This window comes from Rhincodon typus, chromosome 23 (genome assembly GCF_021869965.1).
Source record: "Rhincodon typus isolate 14 chromosome 23, sRhiTyp1.1, whole genome shotgun sequence".
NCBI classification, from domain to species: Eukaryota; Metazoa; Chordata; class Chondrichthyes; order Orectolobiformes; family Rhincodontidae; genus Rhincodon; species Rhincodon typus.
Window position 1 is genome coordinate 29,356,448 of NC_063354.1, and position 19,979 is coordinate 29,376,426.

Below are 19,979 nucleotides of genomic sequence, written 5' to 3' on the forward strand. Positions count from 1 at the left end.
TTTCGGGCCTAGAAATGTCAGCCTTCCTGCTCCTCTGATGCTGCTTGGCCTGCTGTGTTCATCCAGCTCCACACCTTGTTACCTCAGATCCCCCTCTACTTTGTTTCTCTTAGTAAAAAGCAATCTTTATTTATTTAAATAATCTGCCTTTTGATTCTTCCAAGCAAAGTGAACGATTCTACACCTTTTTTTTTCTACAGTTTTAAATCCATCAGCCAAAGTTTTTTTTTGTCCATAAGTCAACCTAATTATAAACTTGCTGATTCCTTGTGTCCCTGGCACAAGATGCCTTCCCACTTAATTTTGAATCATTAATTTGAATGCTGTGCTTCCTCCTCCTCAGTCATCACTATAAATAGTGAATAATTGAGGCCTTAAGACTCACCCTTGTGGCATGCCGCTAATTATCTTTCCAACTTGGAAAACTATTCATTAATCCCTACTGTTTTGTGTTCACCAATCCTCAATCCATACTAATACATTACCCTCAATACCACACACTCCTATCTTGTGCTTTAACCTTTTTTATGCGGCTGTTTATCACATTTTTTCTGTCAATCCAAATAGGCTACATCTACCAGTTTCCCCTGATCAATGCCATTTGTATAACCTCTAAGATCACCAATAGCTTTGTCAACTGTGATTTTCCTTTCACAAAACCATGTTGACTCTGTTTGATACCACTGAGGTTATGTAATTGCCTTGCTATTTGTTCCTTAAGAACAGCTTCTAGGATTTTGCCAACAGCCAATGTTGGGGTAACCAGCCTAGAGTTCTCTGCTTTATATCTTGCTCTCTTCTTGAAGAGAGATGTCAAAATAACAAATTTTTTTTTTTTCAAATCAGCTGGAACCTTTCTGGAATATTTTGAACCAAGCCTCCACTTTCACTGCAACCACTTCCACTGAAAGAAGGTCATCACGTCCTGGTGATTTTTATCTACATAGTCCCTTAGATTTGTCAAATACTGTCTCTCATTATCGAGACTGTTACATCTTTCTTCCCATGAACACCTTGCTTGATATTTTGGGAAGTTTTTATAGTGTCCTCAACCACAAAATCTGATGCAACAAATTCTGGTTTAAATTGTCTGCTATTACCCTGGGTTTAATTCCCCAGTTGCATCCTCCATTCTGTGCCTTTTCAGCACTGAAATTTCATGTTTCTTGATTATTGCTGTTGGGTCTTGCCTGAGATGTTGTTTCCTGTTTACAGTACTCCACCAAGTGTCACTACAATAACTGTTGTCCTCCCTCATTCGTCTGGTGATGTGCTGTTTCTGGGGACTGAAGGTGGCTGTGTATTTGTAGTGGAACATCCATCCTTCAGAGAGCAGGAAGAGAGAACCATCAGCCAGGAGGCTGTTCTACAGAAGTAAGTGCTCTGCTTGTGTTTCTGACAGAGACTGTTGCTCTACCTGATTAACCATCCATTGCTATAGGTTATAAAAACCAAAAGAACTGTGGATGCTGGAAATCTGGAACAAAAACAAAGTTGCTGGAAACGCTCAGCAGGTCTGGCAGCATCTGTGAAGGAAGAAAGAGTTATCGTTTCCGGTCCGGTGACCCTCACTCGGAATTGCTGTAGGTTATGATCTGATGACATTTTTATACAGATGGTACGGCACAAGTGATGCTGTTACTCATCACTCCACTTATTTTCTTTGAACAATAGGTTGGTTCTATCTGTCACATGATATTTGCCAAGATAAATTTTAAGTTTTCCTGCCCTTCCGCTTTCCTAGTCCTTTGCACCTATGCTCCTTTTTCTCCTTTTCATGTATTTAACAAATTCCCTTTTGAATCTGTGTCCAGCTCCTATCAGGCATTTCAAATCCAACCACTCCTCCATTCCTTACTTAATCTCTGGTTCCTTTTGTTATTCACCTTCTTAAAATCTGTGCCTTCTGCTTGATCCTTCAGTTACCAGAAGTGGCTTCTTTATTTATTCTACCATAACCCTTCTGTGATTTTTTTTTTTTTTTAATAGACTTTCTTTTGAATCAACACAGCTTTCTCAAGAGCCTCAGCTGTTTCTAGTCTATCTCAACTTTTTTTTTCAGTTTTTTTTTCTTTTCTCCCATCTCCCCATAAGCTGTCTAAAGATTTCTACCCTCTGAGAACCGCCAGCTGCTCCCCTAAGCCCACTCCCATCAAAACGCTTTTCTTTCTCCTCACCCCTCCACCCCTCAAAACCCCCATCACCCGCTTCTCAAATTTCACTCTTAACCCCTCCCTCCTTGCAAACTGCATCCCCTTCGAGCTTATATTTTTCTTCTCAAAGCCTTGATTACATGAACTGCTTCCAAACCTGTTGCTCCTCCCCCGGCTTGTGCTTGAATACCTGAAATCATGCTTCTGTCTTTGGCATTGTTTTGAAATGGATCTTATCAGCATCATAAATTCAACTTAGCAGTCACATCATTTACTTTAAATAAGTTAATTTGTTACCAGTTGAGAAATTGATCAACACAATCAGCAATCTTGATATTGAAGATTGCTGAGGTTACTAAATAGTTATCTGAACCAATCCTCCATGTTTTAGCGTCAAAGTAAGGACAGAAGTTCCCACAATCTATCAAACCAAAAGCGTCGAAAAACACACACTGCTGGAAAAGCTCAGCAGGTCTGGCAGCATCTGAAGAGAAATCTGTTGATGTTTCAGGTACAGTGATCCTTCCTTAGAACTGATGGTAGCTAGGAAAACATCAGTTTTTAATCAAGAAGGTAGGGTGGGGGAAGGGTAAGGAATAAACGATAGGTGAGGTTAGAGCCAATGGCGAGAAAGGAACAGTTGGACAGAAAAAGGAGTGCATAACGATCTGGCTATGAGGGTGAATAGCTCTTAATGGAGCTTCCATTCTGATGAAGGGTCACTGGACCTGAAACATTAACTCAAATTTTTTTTCTTCTCAGATGCTGCCAGACCTGCTGAGCTTTTCCAGCAACTTTGTTTTTGTTGTAGCTCTTAATGGAGACTGTTAGCAACTAACAATGGATTGTATGTAAGAGCAGATTGTGATAAGGCCTGGTGTATGGGGGTTGGAGCAAGGGCGTAGAGTTCAAGCACTAAAGTTATTGAATGCGATTTGAATCCAGAAGGCTGCAGGGTCCCCAAGCAGAAAGCGAGGTGGTGTTCTTCGAGCTAATGCTGAATTTTGCTGGAGCGCTGTAGCAAACCTGATTGAGATATTGCCCATAGAACAAGGTGGTGTGATGAAGTAACAGGCACCTGGAAGCTCAAGGACCTTATTGTGGGCAGAACACAGATGTTCTACCAAGTGGTAATCCAGTCTATGCTTCATTTTTCCCCAATGTAGAGGAGACCACATTGTGAGCAGCAAATGTAGTAAACTAGATTGTGTGAAATGCAGGTATGTTTGGAGCCCTTGCATACTGAGGAGGTAAAAGGGCAGGTGTTACACTTTTGACGGGAAGGGTGCTATGGGGCTGTGGGGGTGTTGTTGGGAGTGAAGGAAGAGTGGACCAGGGTGCTCCATAGAGAACGGTCCCTGTGCAAGGCAGACAAAGGAAGGGAGTGGAGGAGTGTGTGTGTCTGGAGGTGGCAGAAATGGCATCTAATGATCTTCAGGATGTGGATGCTGGTGGAATGGTCGGTAACAACAAGGGGAACCCTATCGCTGTTGCAGGAGGGAAGAGAGGGGTTGAGGGTGGAACTAGGGGAGATGGGTTGGATCTGGTTGAGGGACCTGTTGACAACTGTGCTGGGGAATCCTCGATTGAGGAAGGTGGTGATATTTGAGGCTCCCTTGTCAAAGTTGGCATCATTGGCACATATGTGATGGAGACAGAGGAACTAGGAGAATGGAATGGAGTTTTACGGGAAGCATGGTGTGAGAATGCAAAGCCTAGTTAACAGTGGGAGTTGGTGAGTTCATATTGGATATTGGTGCCCATTCTATCCCCAGAAATAGAAACGGATATCAGGGAAGGGTGGAGTCAGAGATGGACCAGATGAGTGAGGGCAGGATGCAAATTGGAAGCAAAATCAACAAACCATTACAATTCTGGACAAGAGGGAAGCAGCACTGATGATATCATCGATATACCAGAGAAAAAGTTTTGGGTGGGGTTCGGAATAGAACTGGAACAAGGAATGTTTCACATGCCCCACAAAGAGACGACAGGCATAACTGGGCCCCATGTGGGTACCCACGGCCACCCTTCTGACCTGAAAAAAAAATTAGGGGAGTTGAGAGAAGTTGTTTAGGCTAGGAATGAGCTTGGCTTGGGGGAGGATGCTGGTGATAGGTGGAGACGGTTCAGGCCTTTGCTCCAGGAAGAAGCAGAGAGCCTGGCGAGCATCCCTTTGGAGGATGAACATGTAGAGATTGCACGTCCATGGTGAAGAGGAGCCGGCTGGAGCCTACAAACTGACAATTCTGAAACCACTGTAAAGCATCTGAGGAATGGCAGACATAAGTGGGCAGGAACTAGACCAGGGAGAAAAGACTGAGTCAGTGTAGGAAAAGATGAGTTCGGAGGAGCAGGCAGAAATAATGGGTCTGCCTGAGCGGTCTTGTTTGTGGATTTTTGGAAGGAGGTAGAAGTGAGCTGTGCAGGCTTGGGATACTATCAGTTTGGAGACTGTAAATGTGAGATCACCGGACAAAATGAGGTTGGTGACCATAGTTGATACAATGACCTGATGTCCCATGATGGGGTCATGGTCTGTGGGGAGATGAGCGAAGGTATCTGAGAGCTGGCGCTCGGCTTCTGCAATGTAGAGGTCAGACTGCACGGGCAGGCTTAACAATCCAGGTTGGATCTGAGTGCAGTCAGTTCGGGCGGAACGAGGTTGGAGTGGGTTAGGGAGGCGAGAACTTTAGGCAATCAATGTCACATTGACTGTTCTGTTCTCCATCAACAGGGAGGGGACCAGGTGGAGGGAGAGTGTTGGAGGTGGGTGAAGGGATCTGTGGAATGGGGAGAGGACTCTTGCCCAAAGGAATGGGCACGGAGGCGAAAGTGACATAAGAGCTTGATGTCACGTCATGCTGAAATTCATTAACGTGGGGACACGGGAATAAAACAGACCTTTTGCTGAGTACAGAACTTCCGCATCAGAGAGCAGAAGGTTGAGGGATGGTGAATATGCAGCAGGGAGGTCCATGGCTTTGCAAAAGCTGTCAATTAGTACCTTTTTTGGTTGTTGAGTCTTGTTGTAACAGTTAGTTGTATTCTTGTCCAAAGCCCTTTGTGAGGTGTCTAGATGTCATTCGTTCTTCTCATTGTTCTAAAAAAGAACAGCAGTTTGGTATTGAAATTCCTCTAGTTTTTTTTTAAAAGTCTTCTCACCACTCCCCCCACCAACCCACCCATCCCAAATATTGGCTGTGATTAGAGTGAGGGGTTGGTGGGAAAAGAAGAGACAACAAATTTGAAGTGAGGAGGAGTAAGCTATCTCTATTTTTCCTTCAGAGTGCCCGATGATTATCGAAGTAAACGTCCACTAGGATCTGTGGAGGCCCTGGAGGAGAACCCAAGAAACCCCCATCAGATACTGATTGGATATAGCAGGGGCCTTATCATATTGTGGGATTTGCAGACCAGTGAAGCAACACATCAGTTTCTGGGAGATCTGGTATGGTTTTCTTTTTATAATCCATTCTGAGAATATTGATCTACTAGGAGTGTGAACTACCCTTTGACCATTCGGTGATGTTGGCTGTTTTCCATCAACAGCAGCTGGAGAATGTGACCTGGCAGAGAGATGGGCGGCAGATCATCAGTTCCCACAGTGATGGCAGTTACTGTCAATGGCCTATATCGAACAATGATCGATTGCCACAGCCTTTAGAAAACAAAGTGCCTTATGGTCAGTATGATCCCTGTGGAACAATGTCACCTATGCTGAAAGGCCAACAAGGAGACTTCATAAAAATGAGTTGGAAAGCTTAGTGCACAGGATACCTGAAGCTGACCAGATTTTCTGCATGCCCTGTGCCATTTGTCCTCCCTTTCTTTTAAGGAATTGCTTGTCCAATTCATTGATATTTGGCTGCAATCTGCTAACTTGGGACAGGACAGGACAGGACAGGCCAGGCCAGGGCAGAGGCTAGAAGAAGACAGGCTGAGGAAATGCAGGCAACTAAAAGAATTGCGTATTACTGTTGGAGATAAATGTGAATTAAGACTTTAGAACAGATTTCATAAACTGTATTCAACCTGGCTTTTGGTAAATATCGTCGTGGGATGTGCACAAACAACAATATTGAGCTCCGTGTGATCTCTGGATTTAAGATCTGTTAGTAAGCTTCTTTCTGCCTCCTTGTCTACAGGTCCCTTCCCTTGCAAAGCAATTCCAAAGATTCTTTGGCTCACAACTAAGCAAAGGTAGGTCACTGCTCTTTATCAAGCTTAGTGTAGTCTATGACTGTTTCTGGGGAGGTGATGGCCTAGTGGTATTATCACTGGACTGTTAATCCAGAGACCCAGGGATTATCCTGGGGACCTATGTTCAAATCCCTCTATGACAAATGGTGGAATTTGAATTCAGTGAAAATCTGAAATTAATAATCTAATGATGACCTTGAAGTCATTGCTTATTGTCACGAAAAACCCATCTAGTTCACTAATCTCCTTTTGAGGAAGGAAACCACCATCGTAACCTGGTCTGGCCTACGTGTGACTCTAGACCCCCAGCAATGTAGTTGACTTTTAACTGCCTTCTGGTTGATTTATGGGGCTGGGCAATAAATGCTAGCCAAACCAGCAATGCCCAAATCCCATGAATGAATAACTAGTGAAAAAAATTTCGTGAGTACGGAGGACTGACCAAGGCCAATAGCTGAGGAATAAGAAGGATCAGATGGGGGATAGGAGTAGGAGAGCAGGAATGAAGCAGTCTGTTGAAGTTGAGAATGCTTGTGCATTGACATGCATTGTTAAATACATGAGCTGCATACATGAGTTCTGTGGTACTGATTTGTGGCAGCAGAAATCTGGGTTAAAGAAAAAGTGGATTGAAAACTGTAGTACTTTGTAGCCAGGAAAATTGGCGGGGGCGGTGGGGAGGCAAAAACTATTGGCAATATTTAATCAAACTGTTGACCTTGGGTAGGATGGTTTGAGGGTTAAGTGACAGTCTCTTTTCCTATATTTGAAGGAAGATCAAAGGAGATAGTACACAACTGGCTACAGCCCCCACAATAGTGGGGTAAGAAAGGTGATGGGGCAAAATACAGTTGCAAAAATGAAAATAACCTGAAATTTTGTCCCAAAGAGAATGGAATAGTAATGATAAAGGAAAAAGGGGGCAATGTTCCTGGAGATGTGCATGATCACTTTTTGGTGCTTAAGTGGAAGGTACAGTGTTGGATTTAGTTCTGGGGAATGAAGTAGAGCAATTGATTCATATTTCGGTTGGGGGACTATTATCTGTACATTAGTAGTGTACAGAATACTTAGGGTGGAGGATGATCTGTTTTAAAAGCTTTTATCTGGAAATAGCAACTTCAGCGAAATGAGAAGGCATCTAGTCTAGATGAGTTGTGATCACAATTTGATCAGTAAAACAATAATTGAATAATGGGGGGACCTTAAAAGACGAGAGGTCTTGTACAGAGTATACGTATTCCTGTGGTTGGGATGTGGGGAGAATATCAAAAGTAAATAAAATGAGGTTAAAATAAGACAAGGGGGCTTTTGATGCTCACAATGCATTAGAGAACGAAGATGAATTTTGAAGGTCTTTTCCAAATGAAATAGGGAAACAATGACAATAGATTCGTGACCAGCATCAAAAGGAACACAGTTTTTGTTTTAAATGTAAACGTTAGGAAGGCAGCTCAAGATGATTTTGAGCATGATTAAGAGCTAAACAGATTTGTCTTAGATGCTAGACTTAGCTAAAGTAATAAATGAAGACTTTGGATCTACCCTTGAGGAGAAGAGGATGCTGGTAATGTAATAAAAGGGATAGTTGCAATGTTTCTAAATAGAATAAAAATAGAAGATCATAGAACAAATTCAGTCCTCAGCAGGTATGTCCCTTAATCTGGAAGTGAAACATCCTAGTCTACGAAATGTGGAAGTTATGTGTGCATTATTCCAACCCCCCTCAAATGTGGGATTGTGCTGTAAGACTTGAAGATTGCAAATGTTCTACCTCTGTTTTGTTTTTTAAAACCTATGGTGAGAAGGATAAACCTGGTAATTAATTAAAGCCAGCTATGCAAATACAGATGGTAGAGAAGACACTTGAGACAATTTGGGACAAAATTAATTGATATTTTGGTAAGATATGGGCTAAAAAATGCAAAGCAGCACTAGTTTGTTGAAACCAAACTGTTTGACTAACTTATTTGAGTTCTTTGAAGTGACATAGTTATTGTATGTTTCAAAAGGTGTTTTGTTACAGTTTCACCTGATAGATTCGTTTGCGAATGTAAAGTCCATGGGGATTAAAGGAATGTGAGCAGCTTTGATATAAAACTTACGAAGGGATGAGAAGGATGCAGGGTTGGTGTGATCTAAGCTCTGTGTATTGGGTTTTATTTTGAAATCGATGATGTTTTTTGGAGCTGTCTTTTTGCACGTAACTTGTATCTGAGGAATTGGAGAAGATTCATACAAGAAGTGGGAATGTTTTTGTCTTTCTGCAGGACTCCATTCATCATCTTCAAAGGGGGGATGCCTCGGGCCAGCTATGGTGACCGACATTGTATCTCTGTCCTACATGGCTCCAAGCAGACTGCGTTTGACTTTACTTCTCGAGTCATTGATTTCTTTGTTGTTGATGAGGGCGAATCTGAATCGGGTAAATATGTTGTCCCTTTTTTGTTTGTGGTCTTCTGGGTGACATGTAAAATGTTTGTCCACAATCTGTTATGTGATCCACCTGTTCCTGTTGCCACTGGGTATTGTGCATTTATGCACCACCACCGGTATGTTGTCTGCCATTGTTTCTCAGCAACAGCCTATGAATCAACAATGCATGTACAAACCTTATTCATCAGTCAATAATTAAATCACACAGATCAAGCTCCTTGCATAATTTTGCAATGCAACTTTAAAAATATTTATTTAACTTTATTCTGCTCTGTATCTAGCTGCACATTGTACCTGCAGTGGGAATGTTTGTTGATTCTTGACATTTGCATAACTAGCTTTGAGATTCAATTTAGTATGTGCTCAGCCAATTATCACTTTCAAAATCACACTTGGCAGTTTCTGCTGTATCATAAGATTCCAACTTTTATTATACTTCAAAAGCTTAGAATTGGTTTGATATTTCATGAGGTGATTATAGTTTCCTCACAGGAAATTGTTGAATGTTATCACCTTTTGGTTTGACCATCATATTTTTAACCACAGAAAATAGTTTGATTCTTAACCCAAAATGCTACACTTCAATAAATTGAGTCATGCATACTTGAAGGGGCTCTAGTGATGATGGTAAAGGATATTTGTGATGTTGTGTCATGGCTCCTTCATAACCTTAGGCTGAAAGATTTTGTGACAAAATCTAGCAGAAGAACAAAGTTGCAGGTTAATCACACATCTGCAGGACAAAGTGCACCCCGGGCCTAGCTTGTGGGTTTATCTCAGGCAGCTGTTTTGTTTTGAAGTTACTTTCATTATGGTCATTGATTTTTTTTTTCTTAATTTTTAGCAACTGGTTTTATTGGTCTGCACCAGATAATTCATCAGCCAAACAGACTCCTGTACTGGAGTGACGTGGACAATGAATCCCTGTGCGCCATCAACTTGTAACAAAAATCTGACTTGTGCTGAGATGAAATCATTGGTCACATTTGAATATTCATATTATACATAACCAGTAGTGATCTTAATCTACATGTGCTGTGAGCAGCAATGCTGACTAGCCTAAATGTGAAGAATATAATCCTTCACTTCTTGGCAATGCAATTTTGGAGGAATGTCTGCACTCTCTCATGCCATGAATGTAATCCTTTTTATTTTTGTTTCTCCTAGACTGTGATGAGCCAAGTGCACTGCTTGTCCTAGCAGAGGAAGAGCTGGTAGCAATTGATTTAAAGACCCCTTCGTGGCCAGTGATTCAGTCACCATACCTGACACCTCTCCACTGTTCAGCAATTACATGCTCCCACCACGTATCCAACATCCCCATTAAACTCTGGGAGAGAATCATTGCTGCTGGTAACAAGCAGACCTCTCACTACTCCAGTAAGGTAAGACACCTATTTGGAACTGGTAGGTATTGCATTTGAATAAAGGGGGTTGGGGGGAAAGAAAACTATTCTAGTGAAGCACCTAGCTGAAATTGCAAGGTACTGTCTGTTTGTCCAGTGTCATAATTAGGAGCAGCAGCAAACTTGTAGCAATGTGCTTCACAGGAGTGTACTGAGACACTCAAATGCCAGTCACTGAAGATGTTAGGTATGAGCAAATGTCCAAAGACTAGTCAAAAGTAGAAATTGAGAAACATCTTAAATGAGGATAAAGAGTGTCAGAAATTTGGGGTTATACCAGGAAACCCCTCAAATGGAGAGGGTGAAAGCTTGCCTAAAATGGCAAGTGGGAGCCAGTGTGTGTAACTGTCTAACGCTGCCTCCTTTTTTATGTATTGTGATTGACTGTCTAACCTGCCATAATTGCCATTCTTTGCAGTTCTGTAATCAATGCATTGCAACGTCAGCCAGTAACATGAATAAGACTTTTCAAAGTTAATAAATTTAATGACCAAGGCAAGGAACCCTCTGCTGTAAGGGAAGATGCTGAATACAAATGAAGGCACAATTCATTCTTCCAGCATTCTTAACAGTGCTTTGCTTTGAGTCCAACACTTGTATGTTTACTTGTCTGTGGTTTGAAGTGACTGGTTAACGTGTTGTCTCCACAGCCATGGCCTATTGATGGAGGGTACAGCACCGCCCCTGAACCCCCACAGAGAGATCTGCTCCTCACTGGGTAAGGACAGCCTGTCTTCACAGCTTGTAGCTTCATCCAGCCAATTGGTGCTCAGTTCATAAACCAGATGTGATGAGCATCTCGTTCCCCACAGATGTCTACTTTCAGAATTAGTCTGAAGTTCAATGTTAGAAGTGTAGCAGTTAGTTTGAGCCACAGGATCCCAAAAAATCAGATGAAAAGTTTTTTTGTTTTTTTTTTTATTAAAAGAAGTGGAGCTGGTGATCCGCATTAACTAAGAACATGCTGACTTGGCACCTTTTGTATGCATTTTCACCAGATGTTTTGTACCCAACTGGGTTACCAGCTCTGTTAATGTCACACTCTCAAGACAGCACCTCCTGAGAGAAAGCATCTTCTGCACTAAGCTACAGGCCTAATTTGAATTGAATGAGAGTTCTGTGGTCAAAATCCCAAACTCTGTACTTTGGGGAGAAATTGGCACACTTTTTTATTGTACTCTGTTAATTGGTTAACAGAAACGAGCAGTGTGTATTAACTTGAATCTTGTTTTTAAAAGCCAAGAATCTTTGGGGCTTTTAGGAAAAAATAGAAAGTAGTTGTAATTTATATTATGGCACAGATTGAGAGATGGCTCCACTTTGCTGCTCTCTGGTTGCGTGCTTTTTGGTTTCAAATGTATTTTCCTATTTAACTTTTTCCCTTCATTCCACAATTTATTTTGTTTTTTTCGATGAGTTGAATATGATGAAAGAACAGTGCAAAGTCTGCCAAAAACCGCCTTGGCACGCTGCGAGGAATACCTAACCTGATCTCGATCCAGCATTCTCTTTCAACTCCAGAATGCATACCAAATCATATTTCTAGAGGACAGTGGGTTTAAAACCTGAAAAAGAGATCAAGACACATCTCTAAGCCTAGGAGAGAGTGTGGGGACACGAGGAGAAATAGAAACTGGTTGTTTTGGTTGCGGGGTGGGGGCGCGGGAGGAAGGATGTAAAGGGACACTTGAATTGCAGTACATAGCACAGTGACCCCTATGTGGAGCCTTGAGGTTTTGTCAGAGAAGGCATGTGCAAGAAGCAAAGCCAAGAGTTCCATGTCTTACAGGATTGATAGCTTCTCACTAGTTCATAGAATCCCTACAGTGTAGAAACAGGCCCTTCGGCCCAACAAGTCGACACCGACCCTCGGAGCACCCACCCAAATCCATTCACCTGTAACCCACCTAATCTACACATCCCTGAACGCTACGGGCAATTTAGCATGGCCAATCCACCTAGCCTGCACGTCTTAGGACTGTGGGAGGAAACTGAAACACCCGGAGGAAACCCACGCAGACACAGTCACCCAAGACTGGAATTGAACCCAGGTCCCTGGTGCTGTGAGGCAGCAGTGCTAACCACTGCCACCGTAGATGCTGAGGTATACTTCATTCTAGCAGCAAGATGAGACCTGTTATTCTCTGCCATTTATAGAAAATGGGGCATCAAAATCAGAAGTTGGATAACTGTGGAGCTAGCGAACACAGCAGGCCAGGCAGCATGAGCAGGAAAGTGGACGTTTCGGGTCGGGACCTTTCTTCAGAAATATGTTCCTCCAGCTCCACACTGTTATCTCTGACTCCAGCATCCTGCAGTTCTGACTATCCTGTGAAGTTGGATACATTTCTTTGGGATAAAGGCAAAATGCTGCAGATGCTGGAAATGTGAAACAATGAATGCTGATTAAGCTCACATCTGGCAGAGAACAACTGAGTTAACATTGAGTTCAGTATGACTCTCCTCTTTTCAAAAAGGAAGAAAAAAACTTCTGTTTACCCTCCCTATATCTTAACTTCTGAAGAGTCACAATGGACTTGAAATCAGATCTGGAGCTTTTTTTGTTTGGCAGACCCTCAGTTCATGGCCCTGAGATGGATGTCACAACTGAGGGTCTTGGTGACCATTTAGTATATGATCACTAATTTTCCAAGGTAAGCTTTCCTCAATTCCTAAATTAGTTTCACAACAGAATAGGGTGCATCAATGATCTCCACCCTCTCTCTGATGATATTCATTTCTCGTGGCAGACATGAAGATGGGACAGTACGTTTCTGGGATGCTTCTGGAGTGTGCCTGAAGCCTCTTTATAAACTCAGCACAGTTGGTGTATTTGTCACAGATGCAGATCACAATGACAACTTGAATCAGTCTGGGGAGGATGAATGGCCACCCCTCCGGAAGGTAAGTAGTTGTATATCAGTGTTGCTACATGGATTTTACATAACTAGTGATTGGCAGTGTCGTGCCAGGGATCTGAACCTTGTGTCGAATGTGAGGGAGAGGGGACCTGAATAAATGTTCAGGTGGAACATCACCTGCCAATCTATAATTCGCCATTTTCTCTCTGGGGACTGGTAATGCCAAACTCTCACTTCCATCATTCTGTTTGAAAATGGTTCAGTCTTTGAGCAGTGCTTTTAATATTGCCTCAGTCTTAGAATTCTTCTTTCTGTGTCAGCGATTGTGGATTCAAACACTATTCCTAAACACTTAAAACAGGTTAATGCACCAGTGTATTGCTGAGGGAGTGCTGGACTGTCAGAGCTGTCATATTTTGAATGAATATTAAACTGAGGTCCATTCTTCTCACTATTGAAAGAACATAGAAATAAACCAGAACAAAGTTTGAACCGCATGATCTTTTCAATTCATTCTTAAGTTATTTATGCTGTGTGTATCAGAAAGAGTTGAGGGCTGTTACCTGCCCTGTATGGCAGGCTGTTGCAAATCTCCAAATCTGATGTGTTGAGTGTCAGCTGGGTAGCCAATTATTGTGCACTAGTCGTAAGATCAGAGTTTCAGTAAAATCTACCTGAATTTGCTGTCCATGAATTTGTAGGCACTGATACTGCAAAAAGAATTTAAGTGAGTCAGTCTTTCTCATTTTAATAACGTCTGAGCCCTTGTCATCCATCTCCACTTCTTTTGATGGTGAGACTGTTTTCCCCCAACAAAGCTGCTTTCAGACTGCTGGGATCCTGACTGAGATCGGCTCTCACTGGCAGGATGATTTGGGAATGGTCACCGGACCCGAAATGTTAACTCTGACTTCCTTTTTTTTCTTCACAGCTGCTGCCAGACCTGCTGAGCTCTTCCAGCAACTTCTGTTTTTGTTCCTGATTTACAGCATCTGCAGTTCTTGGGGGTTTTAAAGGTTTTGTCCTTGTTCTGTTCTATAAGGTTTTTCTTTTCATGTTGTGTCTCTACAGGTGGGCTCCTTTGATCCATACAGTGATGACCCCAGGCTAGGAATCCAAAAGATTCACTTGTGCAAGTATAGCAGTCACTTGACAGTGGCGGGCACTGCAGGACAGGTGAGTTGAGGAGCATTATGCTTTGAAAAAAGTAGTGAGGAGCCCCGAACGTTATAACTGATGCCACGGCAATGCGCAACTCACCACCACCACCACCACCCCCACAAATGCCCAAAAAAAAGTGCACATCCACACAGTGAACTGCTGAACCTTCCTCTAAGAAGCAGCTAATGTCTAAAAGATAATTTAGTTTTTTTTTTTTAACCCTTTTTTAACAGCAGAAAACATGAGTTCAGACTTGAAACAAACAGTAGTAAGAGAAAAGTTTTTGAAAAGACTGGTTTTCCTGTCCCCAGTCAATTTCTGAAAAGTTTGAATACCTTACTGTGAAGGCACAGCAGGAATGTTACTGGAGGCAGCATCCTGTTTGTGACATTAGATCAAAATGTTGGTCAAAGAATTCCCTCATTCACACAGCTGTCCATATCTTTGTTACTTATGCCTTTTGTTTTGCCTGCGCAGGTTTTGGTGTTGGAGTTGAATGATGAGGCTGCTGATCAGGAGGTGGTCTGCACGCTCGTTGACATCTTGCAAGACCAGGATACGTTTAAGTGGAAAGGGCATGAGCGTTTGAACCCACGTGAGGAGCCTGTCCATTTCCCCGCAGGCTTCCAACCATTTGTCCTTGTGCAGTGTCAGCCCCCAGCTGTTGTGACATCACTTGCCCTACATTCCGAATGGAAACTCGTGACTTTTGGCACAAGTCATGGCTTTGGGCTGTATGACTACCAGCAAAAACGCACCGTTGTGGTGAGGTCAGTTAAAAGATTGTCCAGCCAGTGTACTTGGTTCCTGTATGGTCAGATCAGTGTTTGTGCATTCACTCTGATGTCTGCATATATAAAGGTCCAGATTGTTGGTCAGGCTTTTTTTCAAACCTTTCTGGACCACCTCTTGCCTTTTGTCCATGTTTTTGTGTGAGAAGCATCTAAACTAGTGTTTTTTTTGTCTTTTTTTAAAAGTCTACAGCACAGTAACAGACAATTCCAGTGTCGGTGTTTTCCACAGGCGTTGTTTTCTGCCCCTCCCCGCTCTTGCCATCAACATATCCCTTTCATCTCTATTAATCTATGCTATTCAACTCTGCTAGACCCGGTGTGATAATGAGTTCTCCTTCAATTCCTGATTCGGATTTATTAGTGATTTGCTTTTTATTCATGACCCTTAGGTTATGCCTTGAATGGAAATATCAAATTTTTAATTAATTGCCAATTAGCCTGATCAAAGAACGTTGGGAATGATATTGGGGAAATGTACGCAGGAGGGAAGGAAACCATTTGGTCCTGCTGCTCAGTGAGGTTATGACTGATCTGTATCTTCACTCGGTCCATCATCTTTGGCTCCATGTCCTTGTAATTTTTGTGGCAAGCTAAAATCTAATGATCTAAAACATAAAATAGTTAATTCCAGTATGTACTGTTTTCTGGTAAAGAGTTTCAGTCCCCACTCTATGAAGATTTTTTTTCTAACTTTTCTCTTTTTTTTCAAAAGGTACTATTGCCATTTCCCAGATCTCCCACCAGAGGGAGAGGTTTACCTCAACCTATGCAATATGAACTTTTGAAAATCCGAAAAGCTTTGATCAGAGAACCTCTTTTAACCACCTCTTATTCCAGGGAAAACCAATTTTTTTTTCGGAATCTCACTGCATAATCTAATCATTAGATTTGAGCTAACAGTTTCTGTGGGCAAAACTGAGCTTTATGATCTGACTATACATACAAATTAGGAGTGTAAGTAGACAACGCACCTGCTTTGCCACTTGGATAAATCATAGCTGATCTTTTACAGTGGCTTCAGCTCTACTTTGCTATTTCTTCCCTAGATCCTTTGACTTTCTTGTCAATCAAGAATCTGCTTAACTTGCCTTTTGAATGTATTAATGACCCAGCCTTCACTGCTCGCTGGGTAACACAATTCTACAGGCTTAGCACCCTTTTAGAAAGGAAAAAGAAATCCTCATTTGTCTGAAATTTCTTGTGTATCTTTTTGGTTTTGTTATTCTGTGTCACTTGTAGAAAGTGGGGCACAAAAATCAGAAGTTGGGCAAATTTCTTTTGGGGTAGAGACAAAATAGTGAATGCTGGAAAAACTTGGATCAGGCGCATTTGTGGAGAAAATAACAACAGTTAATATTTTGAGTCTGGCATGACTCTTCAGAGTTTTTTTTTTTTTTAAATTTTTGTTTACCTCATGTCCTTCTGACTTCTGAAAGTCATACCAGATTGAATGTTAATTCTGTTTCTCTCTGCACAGATGTTGCTGGACCTGTGGAGTTGCTCCACCATTCTGTGTTTGTCCCACATAGAGTCCTCTAGTATGGAACTCTACAAAATAGATATCGCTGTCAGGAAAGTTTTTTTAACATACAATTAAAGGAATCCAATGCTAAGAAATTTGGTCTCTCTTCAAGCCTTTATCACTGAGCAGGCTGTCATTCTGTGGTCATCTCATCTCCAAAGCTGCTCCATTTGAGGAGCACATGATCCACTGACTGATTTTGGCTTCAAATGCAGGATTGGGGTTTGAATGAGGCAGAGTGCGTACTTCTGAGCACAGGGACAATGACCCTACAAGTGGGATACATCCTCCATATAGAGGAAATTTCAAATGTTCAGTGTTATCATAAGGGATTGTCTACAGACCATGCTTTGGGAGAATATGGACGGAATAATTACTCCAGTATCCACATTAAATCACTCGGGGAAGACTCAACCCAGGGTGAGATAATAAAGCACTATATACACTGACCCCATCAAACACTCCGAGCAGTTACAGCATTGAGACACTTGCTTGGCCATTCGCATGTAATTGTGCATTTGGCTGCAATGTTTATTTGAGGGTACTGTGAGCTTATTTTATTGTACCTCCTGTAGGTGTACACTCCACCCCAGTGACCAGCTGGCCCTTGAAGGGCCCCTCTCAAGAGTAAAGTCAATCAAAAAATCATTACGACATTCATTCCGTCGGATCCGGGGGACCAGAGCATCGGGGAGAAAAAGAGCAATACCTGGGAACAATGCAGCTAAGGTAAGGGGAACCTTGTATTATAACGTAAACAAGATTTTGAGTGGAGAAATGAATGCTGGGGTGGGAGTGATACTTGAAGGGTTTTCAAAAGAGTGAACATGGTCTTGTCTGATTCACTTGCTGGGTTTTCAGTTTGGTAAGATATGAAAATGGCGATTTTAGACATTTTTAATACTTTGAAAGCATTACTTTGATATCAAACAGTGTGCAGTACTCACCCTGGGAGTGTTTGGAGAAAATGTGAAGTGTTATGCTGTACCTGCCCTGAAAGCATGATAATTCAGTTCCCAGCTGCTGTGGTGTAGACTCACTGTTCCCACAAAGAAAAGAAGATGTAGGACAATGCAGTATAAAGAAAGCAAATAAAAAGCTTGTAGCAGATGCCAAGAACTTCAATTATGGAAAGCTTAGAGGAGAGATGAAAAATAAGTTAGGATAAAACGAGCACTTGAAAGAATGTTGTCATGTAAATCGAGGAAAAACTCGGATTTTTTAAATGCATAGAGCAAGAGAGTTGTTAAAGGATAATAAACCTAGAAGAGCTTTTACAATGTACAGATTAGGAATAGAAGTAGACAATTTCATCCTTCATGCTGCACTGCCATTCAGCAAGATCATGACTAATTTTGTTTTGAATTCCACACTCCCAAATCCCACAGTCTTTTTGTTCTTGCATATTGAGAAGCAATCCACCTTGCCTTAAAAGTAAGTGTCCCTGCCTCCCCCAGCTTTCTAAAGTAGTTATCCAAAGTCCTGCAAGCCTCGGAAATAATTGTTCCATCTGTCCTATCGGTCTCTTTCCATGCTGTACATCTCTGACTCTATAACCCCTAAATTTCCTAGTGTCCTCTAGTTCTGGACTCAGCCACAAGGAAATATTCTTTCCACGTTCACCTTGTCAAGACCATTCAGGATCTTGTACACTTAAATTGAGGTGCTCTTATCCTTCTAAACAACACTGAAAACAAGGCCAGCTTGTCCTCCCAAGACAACCCACTTGTCTCCTATCAATCCAGTAAACTGCCCCGAACTGCCTCCAATAAGTTTATATCGTTCCCTGAAGAAGACCACAGTGTGCACCATGTTCATGATAGGATCTCAGCAATGCCCTGCATAATTGAAGCATGACATCCTTAAGTTGTTCTCATAAAGTATTGCATTCCATGAGCTGCAATTACTTGCTATACTCTTGTGCATAGATCCCTCTGTACTCAGTTCTGCAGTCATTCCCCTTTTTAAGTGATCTCTTTAAGTAAGCACTGTGACATTTTCCTAATCGTACTCTACGTGCCAGATATTTGCCCACTTTCTCGAATGTATTTCAGTCTGCATCCTCCTTGTCTCTTGATAATATTTCTGACCTATGTCATCTGCAAATTTAGCTACAATGCCATACAATCCCTTATCAAAGTCATTAATATTTGACTAACTTGATTAAGTTGTCTGAGGAATTATTCAGGAGGGCAATGTATTTGTGGTTTACATGAATTTTTGCAAGGCTTTTGACATGGTACCATAGAGCGGGCAGGTTGGAAAAGCTATAGGCAGCAAGAAAGAGGCAAATTGGGTACTAAGCTAATCAATGATAGGAAGCAAAGGGTGAAGATTGTTGGGTGTTTAAGTACTCTGTAAAGCTGTTTTCAGGACGGTTTGCCTGGATTGGGAATCTTTTTCCAAAATTTTACTCGTGGAATGTGGACATCGCTGAACTATTATAACATTTAGTGTCATCCCCCCCCCTCAACCCCATGAATGTGGTGGTGATCTGCCTCGATTCACTGCAGTCCATGTGTTGTGGGTTTATGGAGCAATTTCCAGAATATTGACCCAGGTCTGGATGGTGAGTGGCTTGGAAAGAAGCTTGGAGGTGGCACTGTTCCAAGTTATCTGCTGCCTTTGTCTTTTCTAAATGGAAGTGGTTGTGGATTTGGAAGGTGCTGTCTAAGGATCTTTGGAAAATTTTCTAGGTATGTAGTACACAATGCTGTTACTGTGCATCAGTAGTGGATGGAGCAGATGTGATGCAATTCAATGCATTGCTTTGCCCTGGATGGGTCAGTCTTCACCGTTGTTGGAGCTGCAGTCATCCAGGCAAGTGGGAAATATTCCATCACACTCCTGCCTTGTGCCTTAAGTTAATCACTGCAGGATTCCTAGCCGCTGACCTGCTCTTGCAAACAGTATTTGTGGCAAGTCCTGTTTGATTTCTGGTCATTGGTAACCCCCAAGGATGTTGATAGCAGGGGATTCAGTGATGGTAACACTGTTGAATATCAAGGAGTAGTAGTTTTTCTTATTAGAGATAGTCATTGCCTGGCATTTGTGTGGCATGCAAGTTACTTGTCACTTGTCACTTGTCAGACCAGATATTGTCCAGATCTTGTTGCATTTGAACATGGACTGCTTCAGTATCTGAGGAGTTGCAAATGGTGCTAAACGTTTGTACAATCATAAGTGAACAACCCCTCCCCCACCCCCAACTTCTGACCAATTTATAGACGGAAGATCATTGAAACAGCTGGAGATAGCTGAACCTAAGACACTACCCTGAAGTGTAGAGATCATGCTGAAATGGCTGACCTCCAACAACTACAATCTTTTACCAATAGGCTGGATATGACACTAACCAGTGGAGAGTGTGGCCTTGATGTCAAAGGCAGTCACTCTACCCTCCCCTCTGGAATTCAGCTCTTCTTCTTTTTTTTTTTTTTTTT

The 19,979-nt window shown here is 42.0% G+C and overlaps 1 protein-coding gene across 5 annotated transcripts in view; it reads left to right on the forward strand.

Annotated features, from left to right (window-relative positions):
* Positions 1-19,979, forward strand: part of llgl2 (LLGL scribble cell polarity complex component 2) — an 85,371-nt gene that overhangs the window by 52,994 nt on the left and 12,398 nt on the right. For 4 of the 5 annotated variants that reach the window (XR_007264537.1, XM_048610626.1, XM_048610625.1 and 1 more), the window contains 11 exons: positions 1,216-1,374; positions 5,442-5,604; positions 5,706-5,838; positions 6,302-6,356; positions 8,627-8,781; positions 9,960-10,177; positions 10,849-10,916; positions 12,949-13,102; positions 14,131-14,235; positions 14,698-14,990; positions 17,112-17,265. Coding sequence is in view for 4 of the 5 variants with exons in the window: in XM_048610626.1 (XP_048466583.1) it covers positions 1,216-1,374; positions 5,442-5,604; positions 5,706-5,838; positions 6,302-6,356; positions 8,627-8,781; positions 9,960-10,177; positions 10,849-10,916; positions 12,949-13,102; positions 14,131-14,235; positions 14,698-14,990; positions 17,112-17,265 (1,657 nt within the window). In the remaining variant the exon portion in view is untranslated. The remainder of the gene's footprint in view (positions 1-1,215; positions 1,375-5,441; positions 5,605-5,705; positions 5,839-6,301; positions 6,357-8,626; positions 8,782-9,959; positions 10,178-10,848; positions 10,917-12,948; positions 13,103-14,130; positions 14,236-14,697; positions 14,991-17,111; positions 17,266-19,979) is intronic. The other variant, XM_048610628.1, reaches the window with a different exon arrangement.